The 12,837-nt window shown below is 36.5% G+C and overlaps 1 protein-coding gene across 1 annotated transcript; it reads right to left on the bottom strand.

The window, feature by feature from the left end:
• Window positions 1–6,557: 6,557 nt before the first annotated feature.
• LOC135084137 (ligand-gated ion channel 4-like) lies at window positions 6,558–7,935 on the bottom strand. The gene has a single exon (XM_063978879.1). The coding sequence runs from the start codon at window positions 7,928–7,930 to the stop codon at window positions 6,689–6,691; it is 1,242 nt and encodes a 413-aa protein (XP_063834949.1). The 5' UTR covers window positions 7,931–7,935; the 3' UTR covers window positions 6,558–6,688.
• Window positions 7,936–12,837: the final 4,902 nt, after the last annotated feature.

The following is a 12,837-nucleotide window of genomic DNA, read 5'->3' as shown; positions in this document are numbered from 1 at the left end:
TGGCCAGTCATTTAGGTATAATGTTAAAAGTTTGTAGTTCTGAAGGCCTATCGCCCGTATTCACAAACATTACTACGAGGTCTCACAGTGCGCGTGGGCCGTGGACGCACAGGGTGACACACCAATCAATCACAGTGCTCTATTCGCCGCTGTGTGTTCGATTTGCTGCTTCACTTAAGCAAGCATCGTTTGTGAATACGGGTGTATCTATACTCTACTCGTTATACATTGGACTAAATGTCTGAAAAAAATATTTGATTTAACCAAACTAAATGTTTTTCAAGTTCGACCAGATGCTGTATTTTTTATGGAGGCAAACTTTTTTTTTTTTTATGCATAACAAGGCAGGTATTTGACCACAATCGCACCTGATGTTAAGTGGGATGCGGTTCTTTAATTAACCACTTAATTAAGACCACGGGCTGGAAGACGTAGCGTGGGCAAGCCTCCTACTGGACCGACGATCTGGCAAAGGTCGCGGGAAGAGCCTGGATGCGGGCAGCGCAGGACCGTTCATTGTGGAAAACCTTGGAGGAGGCCTTTGTCCAGCAGTGGACGTTATTCGGCTGAAACGAACGAACGAACGAGCTAGAAGTTACAAAGAAACACATGCAGACCTAATTTACACTTGATCCGGGTCGTGGTCATTCGGTCATCATCCCAAATTGGGATTTAATGAAATCGAAATTCTAATTGGTTCGTCAGACCGTTAATAAAAAAATATTGCTATTTTTTTATTTTTTGAGTAAAAAAAAGTAATATTTCAACTCCATGTAGCACTGTTATTATTTAATTATGAAAGACATTATGTACTATTAATACAAAATTAAATAACAGCATTTATAACAAGAATAAGATCCCACATTGTCTACCTTGACATAGGCGGATTTACCTTACAAACGACTAAAACACAGACAAAATATTGATTCTAATAACTTCATAAGATCCTATTTTAGACATAAACCAGCTCGCACCGCGAATGAATAATTTCAACCGGAAGCAGACTGTCGCCGGCGGAAGTGGCGGAAATAGACTCAGGGCTGTAACATCATGGATGCTACATGTTATTCTTATATCGACCCTTGGGTAGATGAAAAAGTGCTTTGCCTCTGGACTATGAATTTGTACTGCTTTTTTCTGTCACCTAAAGTTAAGTCCTATGTCATTCAGAAATAATGTAGCTTTACTAGTGAAAGAAGAACTTAATTTAACTGAAGTCGACTTTTAACACCTTTAAAATGTGATCAAAGTGGAATATCCCTATTACAGGATTTACAGGTGATACAAGTGCTATACAATTTCAGAAATATCAAAGAATCATTAGTTACTTATTGGAGCTTTTGTACGTCCCTGCGGATATTATCGCCTGTATTCACAAACATTACTATGAGGTCTCACAGTGCGCGCGGACGCACAGGGTGACACACGAACCAATCACAGAGCTCTATTCAACGCTGTGCTTTCGATTTGCTGCTTTACCTAAGCAAGTATCTTTTGTGAATACGGGCACTATGCATCGCCAAAGCACGTCTAAAATTAAAACCAGAAAAAAGGGCTTTTCATTCATCAATTTTTATGCCAGTTCTAATTAACCAAACCATAGATTTATCACTACCCACATTATTCTCTCCATCCTCAGACCTGACCATCATTATTAAACGCCAACTCCACAATTTGCGAGCTAAATCCAACAAGATCTACTGGCCAGCTAAGTGCATTCCGATGTATGCACATTACTGATGTCAAAACCGACGGCTATCCCCCATAATTGGAAAGCTGGACCATAGTGTAGGAAGGGAGAGAAGACCCATTAATGTGATTAAAACGAATCCTTTTCAAAGAAATGCAAGACTCTTCCCATCTTTCATTCCTACAGGTTCAACTCTTGTGCAGACATTAACTGTCTCCAGTGGCCTAATTCCCGTATTTTGACAGTCAAGATCTCGCTGACGTTCAGAAGTCGTCCCATTGAAAAACAGTTCTAAATCCGTATTCACAAGGGTCATTTCGATAGAACGATTACTCGATAGGATCGCAACTCGGCGATTTGTAGTCGTTGAAGTTTTGTTGCGTCGTCCCATTGAAAAACAGTTCTAAATCCGTATTCACAAGGGTCATTTCGATAGAACGATTACTCGATAGGATCGCTACTCAGCGATTTGTTGTCGTTGAAGTTTTGTTACGTCGTCCCATTGAAAAACAGTTCTAAATCCGTATTCACAAGGGTCATTTTGATAGAACGATTACTCGATAGGATCGCTACTCAGCGATTTGTTGTCGTTTAAGTTTTGTTACGTGAATAAGGCTTCAGGAAAATTAGGTGAAAGCAAAAAGAAAAGTTCGAAGCTGAAGATTCATATCTCTAAAATAAAGTACTACAAGGTGTTGGATTAGGAAATGAAAGTGTGTAGAAGGAGACCAACCTTTTTAATCTGATCAGAAAATTCTTTCACTGCATTTCTTAATTAACAATAAAGTAATTTTGACAGGACTATAATTTATTTGTAGAGATACCGATAGAACCGCCGATAAGACGATAAAAACCATTGGTGATGTGATAAATACCTGTAAGAGTCGAATGTACCTATCATTATTTAAAACTAATTACTGAGCGGTACTTCTGTCCAGTCTTACGTACACTGTGGCCAAGCGGACGGTGAATCAACGGATTTGCTTTATTGAATAAACCAGTAGATAAGTGACAATTTATGGAATTTATTTATTTATGTCATCGTCTGGCGCTCCTGATTTAGATGAGCTTTCAGGTGTTGATTTATCAAATCAAATCAAATCTTTATTTTAAGCAATGACATTTCATACAAAACCTCACTTTAAAAACTAGTGTGCAACGCTCGTAACTTTTAAGCCATGTATTCATTAGGCAACATTTGTTGATAAACACTGTTTATAAACTGTTCATAAACAATGTTTCATAATGTTTCATCATCTCTGTAAACAGTTTATAAACAGTCCATAAACATAGGTGATGAAACATTGTTTATGTTGCCGTGTTTCCCGCTATGAGTGGAGAGCAAGTGTAGACGGCCAAGTTTCAGAAACCTGTGTTTATGGTAAACTTGTTTCACACTAGTCATAAACAGTTCATCAACAAATGTTGCCTAATGAATACATGGCTTTATTTGTAAAGGGGTAAGGGAATATTGTCAATTGACAGTCAAACGTGTAGGTAATTGTAGGTACATCACACAGAACAAAAAAGAAAAGAAAGAATCACTAAAGTTTAGTGCCTAGACCACTTTAAAATTTTATCTCCAACTATTATCCATTGGCATTATTCTAGGAAAATAAGTGAAACTAGGTAATGAGTACCTATCGAATGAAATACATAGATAGATGGATAGATAGCAGAGTCGCATCTGGCATCCGATCGGTCGGGCGACTGACAGATAGCCGTAAGTAACAATCGCGTCTAATTTGTACTGGTGTGCACTGGGCGAGAAAAACGCCGGTTTGTAAGAGCGTTTTTTTAAACGCTCACTCAATTTACTCATCATTATATGAAACAAGAAACTTCGAAGGAAATCTAAAACGGTTTTTAAACGTCTACGCATCTCCCATTTCATAAGTTTCCTGACCTGACCAGAAATCAAACCTGTTACCCACTTTGTTTTTCGCTTCAGCACTACATTATTGACCTTCTAATTAACATTCTCACTCTTTCCTGCAGTTTATGTTAAAAAATATAGTAGAACTGATGGCCGTTGGTCTCGACCACTAGGTGGACCGACAATCTGGTGAAGGTCGCGGAAAGTACCTGGACCACCGTAAGACCGGTCCTTGTGGAAATCCTTAGAAATGCCTTTGTTCAGCAGTGGACATTCATTTGTCTGAAACGAACGAACTGTCTGTTAAAAGTCCTTCATTTAATGGAACTACCCAGTTATAAAAGGAGATGGTATATAATTCGATTCCCAAAGTCAAGCTGATAAAAGTTCCAAACTGATATTACACTTATCCCAATTCGACTGCTCTTTCAAACAAACTCGATTGCACGATGAGTGCTCGAACTTCGTTATTGCGAAATATATCGAGTTATAAGTAAATCGATATTTATTATACTCTAGAGAATACCTTCGTCTTCGTGAACAATGGAGTTAGGTATATAGGTTCAGTATATATTTTATGTAGGTAACTCTCATTAAACATGAAACAGTAGTGTGAGCGGGCCTCCCACTTGGTGAACTGACGATCTGCTGAAGCGCCTGCGGGCAGCGCAGGGTCATTGTGGAAATCTTTTGGGAAGGCTTTAGTCCAGCAGTGGATATCGTTTTTCACCTACCTTGAGTATCAATTTATGAAATAAGAATAATAGAAGTAGATAAACACTCTTTATTTCAATAAATAAATAACCACAAAAATCAATTAGAGTAAAAAGAAATTAATTCCAGTCTCAATTTCACTTTGGTTAAATAAGAATACATACCTGCTAATGTATCTTACACACTTTATGATACTTCTTGTTATTATTTATAAAGAATGCCTACAAATGACATAGGTAATAGAAAATACTAAAGTGAAATTAATCATTTAAAGTAATTAAAAAATCCCTTAAAATATACGTCCAATTAATTCCCTAAGTCCAGTGTACGCTGGCCCTTATTCGCAGATTTAGCTCCGCAATTCATCCGGCAGCAGTCAGCTGATATTGCCACATTTATCATGTCCAAAATTCATTTTTGCCCCGAAATTTATGTACAGATTCTGACGACTTAAATCTCTCAAACTGCCATTGGATTAGCAAGTTATTTAGTTGAACTAGCTGCTGTTCACGGCTTTGCTTGCGTGAAAGACAGTCACAGATTGAAAAACATGATTGTGAAATCTGAACTAACGTAAGTGCGCCTATTAACGACCCCCCAAAATATGTATTCTATTACCGCCCTATTTTTCTTTCTTTCATAAAATACATAATAACAGGTTCCAGAAAACACGTTACCTAAAAAATATCTAGATATGTTTATTGACTATCAAAACGATTAAAGTTTGTGTTCGTAAATAACCAGTAAACGGAGTTATTTGACAATTAATGGGACGCGCCCGCAACAGACGCACTTTTCATACTGACGCGCTCCCAACTACTTAAGATGCACCTTGTTATTAATTAGCGATTTTAACACATTTAAAATGAGTATACCAACATGTTTTTGCATAACAATATTAATTCGTACTTTAGTTTCCTTAATAAACCCTCAATATAGCCCTCTCGCTGTATTTTTGTGGCTTAAATACAATTTTAAATAAGGGCGGTAATAGAAACACTTTTCATAATTTGGTTCCTAATAACGACCCATGGCGTTGTTAGAATTTTGATAAAGTTTTTTATTTTAGTATTTATATCTTTAACCACGCATTTAACCTCCATTTTGTTGTCTTGATCGATTCATAAGAATATTTCACGTAATTAAATCAATTAACGCCATACGTTAATTGTCATAGGTTTGGCATAAAACTACAATGAACATTAAAGAATATCTCTAATAATGTATGACAATAGATTTTATAAAAACCTGTTAAATTCTAATTAGTACCTATTTGATATAAAATAAAACCTAATAAAAATGATACTTCACTGATCACGTCTTCAATAAAGTAGATATTTTAGCTGGTTACTGTTTTCTTTTTACGGTCGCTAATAGAATAAAGTAATGTTCATACTTAATTCTATTACCGCCTCATAACTATAACGCCACCTGCGAAGACTTATAAGCCTGTATTTTGTATATAACTAACATTTATGACATGACACCAAACCAATCATGCGTTACTACAACTACTATGTAACTTTTTAAGATTATTTTGAATAATAAAAAAATATTTAAAATAATTATACAGACCGTGTCCATTGTCCATAGTTTAAATTAAAATACACAATTAAAATAAAAAACATATGAAAATTATAGTCAAATTAAAAATAAAAATAAAATATTAAATGAATATTTAATTTTATTAAAACTCAGATATAGTTTAAATAATGACCCCCACTACTCACTAGAACACCGGGTACCGCGTAATCAAGTATAATAGAGTAATTTATTATTCTACTATTTTTGCTTGATTTATTTATTTATTTTCGAGAAGCGTGTCTTTTCTCTTTTAATAATAAAAAAATAATAAAAAAAATTGACTTGAAAAAAAAAACAAATTTAATTAAAACTAAAAGCAAAACAAATTTAACGTGAAAAAAATCAAGTGGTTCCCGAGCCTCTGAGCGGGAATCGAACCCGTGCCTCTTGGAATATACCCAATTGAAGAGCAATATTCTTAGCGGTCGGTAATAGAAACAGAAAAAACGTTAATAGAAACACACCTCGTCTATAGGTCGGTAATAGAAACAACTGCTTTTTCAGATTAAATTGCTATTTATTAATTATTGTGTGATTGAATACTAATTTTTACTACTTGAATTCAAAGATTACTTCATCATTGTTATAAATAAATTAAAGTGTATTTTCTATCACCACGTCTTATATCTAATTTTCTAACGTTTATCCGAAGTGAGCTTAAACTGGCGGTAATAGGCGCATTTACGTTAATAATAGTTTTGATTGAATTAGTTGCTATTAAAATCATAAATATGGTTTTTGAAAAACACAACATAAAATATAATAAAAAAGAAACTGTATTATATGAATGATGCCATCAGAAATAGTGTAATTTAAAATTGTTTTCAAGGCAAACCTCCTCTCCATAGAAACCACCACTTGTTATCATGTATAATGGGCTGTTTCCTAGGCACTAAAATAGGAATCATAACACAATACACAATTACTGTCACAAAAAAACACACACTATTCACAATGTTTGCAAAACCGTTCCATACGTCGACAGATTTTATATCCACTTCTTGGGAAGTCAAAAGATCAAGCCGCGTCTTCCATCGGGGCCAAATGAGATACTTTCCGTAACTATTAAAAACAATGCTGTACACAGAACTGACCCATCTTGGTGAAGCTGACTCCTTGTTCCTCAATTTCTCCAAAAACACAGTAGCAACTAATAGAAACATTGCCCAAATCAAAGATAAACGATAAAACAACAAAATCGTAGGGGCATCTTCACTGTGCTTTGGAATCTCATAACCTATTTCTATCAAATAAAAGAAATGGCACATAATCGAGAACGATATCATTAGCAAACGATTCCTGTCGTTGACATCCAGAACAATCGAAGATGCAGTCAAAATCGAGAGAAGAATTGAAGGGAATATTATAATGGCTGCTAAGGAATGACCGTTACGGTCCAGTACAAATGTAATTCTCAGCTGCACATCATCACTAACGTTGGAAACGTGATAGCAATCAACAATAGTAAAGTCAGGTCCATATTGTGTGCTAGCCATGTGCACAGCTTTATGTGATATCAAGCGAACATCCTTCTGTTCTTTCGCAATTCTGTAATCAAGATTACACTCCTGAGTGTCGTAAGGCCAGCTGCTCATTTTGGCTGTGCACTGGGCCGTATCTAGGATCCTCCCATTACAGGATACCTGCCCATTATTTTTAACTGAACACTCCTGACCGTAGAAATCAGGAAACCCGTCTTCTTCTATTCGATTATTTAGCTGAATGTTAGGGATCCAGAAGAGTATATCCTCGAAGACGGTCCTTTCAATGCCGCCGTAGTCTTTCTGGTTCCATGTGAGTCGTTTGTCGATCCAGGAGGTCATCATGGTGCTGTACATGCTGAAGATATTGTTTGAGCTGTCCATTTCGAAGGCTTTTATCATGAACGAGATGTCCACTACTGTGACGTTGCACTCGTTTGGGTTTTCGTACCATTTGAAGTTTTTCCGCAGGTCTTTGTGAAGCTGCTTCTCCCATGTTCCGAGTAGGGTTTGGTGGTTGATCACACAGTCGCAGTGGATCAGGTGGAGCAAGTTTAGCAGTGTTAGGAACGTTAGACACTGCATGGCTGGGGACTGACTGGTGAATGATTTGAGAAATACTATCCGTATACGCCCCTTTGATAACAGTGTGATGTGATGTAGACTGTACAAATAGCAATCAAGCTATTTGTACAGTCTACATCACATCAGACTATTCATTTATGTTGCAAAATCACACCTACTGCAACTATGTAAGATGCCACAGCATGTGCCCTTTATATGCCGACGTCCGTACATTCCGAATCCAGAAGTTTGTTGATAATTTGATATACCTACCTACTGCAAATAATTTTGCAGCCAAACAGCATGATTGCGGTAAAATTTTCTATTTATTCAAATTTATGTTAGCACCTAGTACCTATAGTACAGCAGCTAGTAAATGTATGTAGTTTGTGACTTTGGTGAATAATAATATGTGATGCCACAATGCTTGATATTACCCATACAGTACCTAATTATTTTGTACCCATACGTAAAATGCATGAGAGGCATGGTCATAGTAAATTATAATGAGTAATTCTGTTGTTGTAATTCAACATCTGTCATTGTAATTGCAACTCTTTCAATTTGAATGAGTCAACACATCTGCTGTTATTCCATACAAATGGAAAAATAAAAACAAGCTTCTTTTATAAACTAACATTTCCCCCGCATAACATACTGTCAGCGGTCGTAGTCCATTTCGTGTCATTATGCATTGTTTTTCTCTATTCTTCATCCGTCAACTTCATAAGGGGAACATAATAAGGTGCTTCTACACTATACTACAGACATTTTATTGTAATACCACATCAAGTTTAACTTTAACATTGACATGGTCAAATCTTTATCTCGGTCCTTCTTTGGTGATAATGGGACCATCTCAGGAGTCTACTTTTTCAGGTTAAATTTAAAATCTTATTCACAAATCGACGAAGATAAATTAAATAATGTAAACCTCTGCATTTTCACTTGAAGTCTTTTAAATATTTTATACATAGAAAATACTCGCTTCTATTATCACAGTTGATACCATAAAAGCTTGTAGTAAGAATCTCTGCTTATAAGTATTCTTCGGTCAACTAAGTTAGTTTCGCTCTGCGTCCAATCCGAATCCGTGACATTACGGTCCAAATTTGTGACAAAGCTATTTTTAATTTACGCAGTAGATCCGAAATCGTTCATCCGATTTCTGTAGTAGTTTTCTAGATACGTACTTTGACGGATTCGAATGGGACATTGTGCAAAGCCTCTCTCGTACACTACCCTTAACACGGCGGTTGCTTAGGAACCCTTTGGCTGGGAGTTGAGGTGGGAAACAACATTTTTTGTCCTCCTACCTCCGTCATTTATCACCGGCGACACCGTCCACGATATTTGAAACAAAAGAAATGGAGGTAAGTAAATTGCTGTTTTGATATTTGCACGAAAATAGAGTTCTTTGGTGTTTTTACTGACATTTTGTTTTATAATATTTATATTTAATATGTTTCTTCTATAGCAGTACATAAAACGAACATTATATACCATACCATACAAAAATGATTGTGTTGTTCAGTGGAAGAGAATTGCAAGGAAAAGTCTCACCAGAAATTCGTCGTAGGATTGAATCTCATCTGTGTCAGTCGATTTTGTTTTAGAAGAGAAAAATATTATAGCAGGTACGTTGAATGTATACAAAAAACTGTCAAGAAATATATTTTAAAACAATGTTCTTTTAACTATCAAATAGAATGATGAAAAGACATAAAGCATTCAATTCTACAAGTATCGACAAATCTGGTTAAATTTGTATCGACAGAGAAAAAAGTTGAACTTTAAAATAAAAATGCATTAGATTACCCAACTATAGATTTTAGGCATAGATTATATTATAGAACATGGAAACGCATACCTGATTGAAAGTATTAGCAGGCCGAAGGTGGAAGCGAGTTTCAGCCCAGAATCCTCAACTCTAGAGGAACTAGCTATCAATCTTACTTCTAATCGGACACAACAATGCTGTTATGTTAACAATGATATCTATGTTTCTTTACTTATTGAGTTAGGCAAGCTCCAGCTTTAAGCTTTATTTATTTCTCCAGGACAAGACCCGCAAAACTCAACCGGTCTCCCGCTTTAGAAAACAAAAGGTGAGAATTTATCCAATTTATTCCTTTTTTTGCTAACCGTTCCAAACGTGAGGGTAGTTTGTCCTGCCGGTATTAAGATAGCGGAAACACATTGCGGTGATAGCATTTACATAATAGTGTTTATTGCATTGGCATGCCTTACCCTTATCGTGGGCCGAACGATTTTAGAGCTAGGTGTGTTGGGTAAAAAGGGAACTAAATTCCTGTTATAAAAAGAATACAAAATAATGGACACACGTCATGGTGTTTCGAATTTATTAAAGTACTAGCGGCCGCCCGCGACTTCGTACGCGTGGATCCCGTTTTACCCCCTTCATCTATCTTACGCGGTTAATGGATTTTCCCGCTAATTCCCGTGCCCGTGGGAATTTTGCAATATCCTGTTGTAACTAAGCTTTAAGTTTACTAAGGTACCTGCATGCCAAATTTCAAGCGTCTAACTAAAGCGGTTTAGATTTTTCATACAAAAGGATTTTCCCGCTAATTCCCGTTCCCGTGGGAATTCCTAAGTATACTATAACCTGCCCAGGAGTATGAAGAATAATTGTACCAAGTTTCGTTAAAATCCGTCAAGCAGTTTTTGTTTCTATAAGGAACATACAGACAGACAGACAGACAAAAATTTTACTGATTGCATTTTTGGAATCAGTATCGATCACTAATCACCCCCCGATAGTTATTTTGAAAATATATTTCATGTACAGAATTGACCTCTCTACAGATTTATTATAATAAGTAGGTATAGATTTTAGTTGACTTCATATTTGAGGGTTAAGACTTTATAGCCAAGAGCTGGTCTGTAAAAATCTGTAAAACTGTTTAATAAAAAAGAGCAATTTTGTACGAGTTCTACTCAATGTTCATTAAATTCAATAGCTATCTCTATCTGAATCACACAGGCTTTTGAAAAAAAGCGCCTATACACGTCCCATTAGTATTGCATTAACCCTACCACCACTTCGGAACCATGCCAGTGCTGAAAAGAAGGAGCGCAAGGAACTCACCATTGTAATCCTAGTATTATAATAAATAATAGATTTATAAAAACAACTTTTCCTTCCCCGCTATTGCTCCAAAAACCGGCCATATTTTCTCCCATCTCTTCACAACAAGCCCACTAAATCCATCTCGGACTTGAAAATTACAGGCACCCCTTCGCCCCTAAATAACAAGGCATCATGAGCCATAACGGCCATAAGTCCGCCCTATCTATGGACATATTCCTCGCACCTCCCGGAGGATGTTTTTCCCTCACGTAATTAATGATACGCCATTATTTTGCTCGGCTCCTTGAGAGGGTGCACTCACTGGGCTGAAGAAACGCCCGATTTGAGACACCCACTGGTTTGAAATAAAAATGAATGCAGTAAGGCGCTGGATACAGATGCAGGCAGCTATCAACCGGCTTATCTGGAAATCATTAGGGGAAAGCCTATGTTCAGCAGGGCACGTCCTGTTTCTTTTTATGACTCATTTCTCGTTGTTATAACTGTTAATGACTAATGACAGACATCACAGTACACATCAGTTTCAATAACTCTACGTAATACATGAATTCAGGAGATATAAGTAGGTACAGCACTAACACTACGAAATAGAGATACGCGTGTACCCACCTAGTAGTTCAAATAAATGTACTTAGGAAATACTTAACACTCATTGCACCATGATCGACTACCAATGTACTTATGCATGTGGTGGGTAGGTTACTTGGTCACCGATAATATGTGATAAAAAATCAATCATCGTTTTTAAAAACGCAGCGTTTCGAAGACCCAGTGCGTGTGCCGTTAATCCGTATTTTTAACTGCCCTAGTCTTGAGGTACTATTATTTATCAGAACGTAAAATATCGTTCGGGCGCTTAACCTTACCTCTGCATAAATTCGAGTTTTGTTCCCTTTATATTTATGCTGAGGGAGGATTCCGTTTAAAATATTAGTGAGTATCCTAAAAATATTTCTGGGAAAATTCAGGGAAATACAGCTTAATTGCACCTGTTCGTGGTTTTAATATCACTTACAGTTTTCATATTAAAGTAGTGATCTAAGAGTAGTTTAGAGCAGGCGCACACCGTTGATTTTTCGTCGGCCGATAGTTTAGTCGGGCAGTTGATCAGTATGGGTATGTATGGGAGTGCGCACACTACGCCGATTCGATTTGGCCGATTCTTCATACAATCTAAAATCGGGCACAACTATCGGCCAACTAAAAATCAACGGTGTGCGCCTACTCTAAGGGTTTTTCTATAGTACATAAATTTAGCTCAGTGCTCTTTCTTTAGTCTTTAGTTCCCGCCAATGGGAAAATCGAGGGTGGTATCCCATCGAAAGCAGCTCTATTTTAGACTCACTTACCGAAAAATCATACAATTATTTAGCTAGATCTCTGCTCATAGCTTAGATAGGCTGTAAATGTTCCGCAGAAACCTGTTTGCATAATATGTCATATTATGACATCAATATTTATGGGAATTTTATTTTGAAGTAAATAATAAATCAAAGTAAGGTATGTAGTTAGCTATTTCAAGTACGTAACATAAAATGAAGCAATATAATGAAAATGTTAAAATATTTTCCTTTTTATAATGTTCTTTTTAAAGATTAACTCGGTTCGTATCCTATTTTTAACAACACAAGACAAAACAGCGGCATTAACCGAAGTATTAATCATCTGCGGGAAGAAAAATAAAATGCGTCAATTTAGAAAACTATTAAGCGTGATCCCCCCAAGAACAAGAGATACAACCCCCATAGAATGGTGCTCAAACTCTTTTCACTTTTTCAGAAAGCAGCAGCAGTTTCAGGCCGCTTGTACATGC

Source organism: Ostrinia nubilalis, chromosome 25 (genome assembly GCF_963855985.1).
Source record: "Ostrinia nubilalis chromosome 25, ilOstNubi1.1, whole genome shotgun sequence".
NCBI lineage: Eukaryota > Metazoa > Arthropoda > Insecta > Lepidoptera > Crambidae > Ostrinia > Ostrinia nubilalis.
The sequence above is the reverse complement of the archived record's forward strand: the minus strand, read 5'-3'. Positions and strand labels throughout refer to the sequence as shown.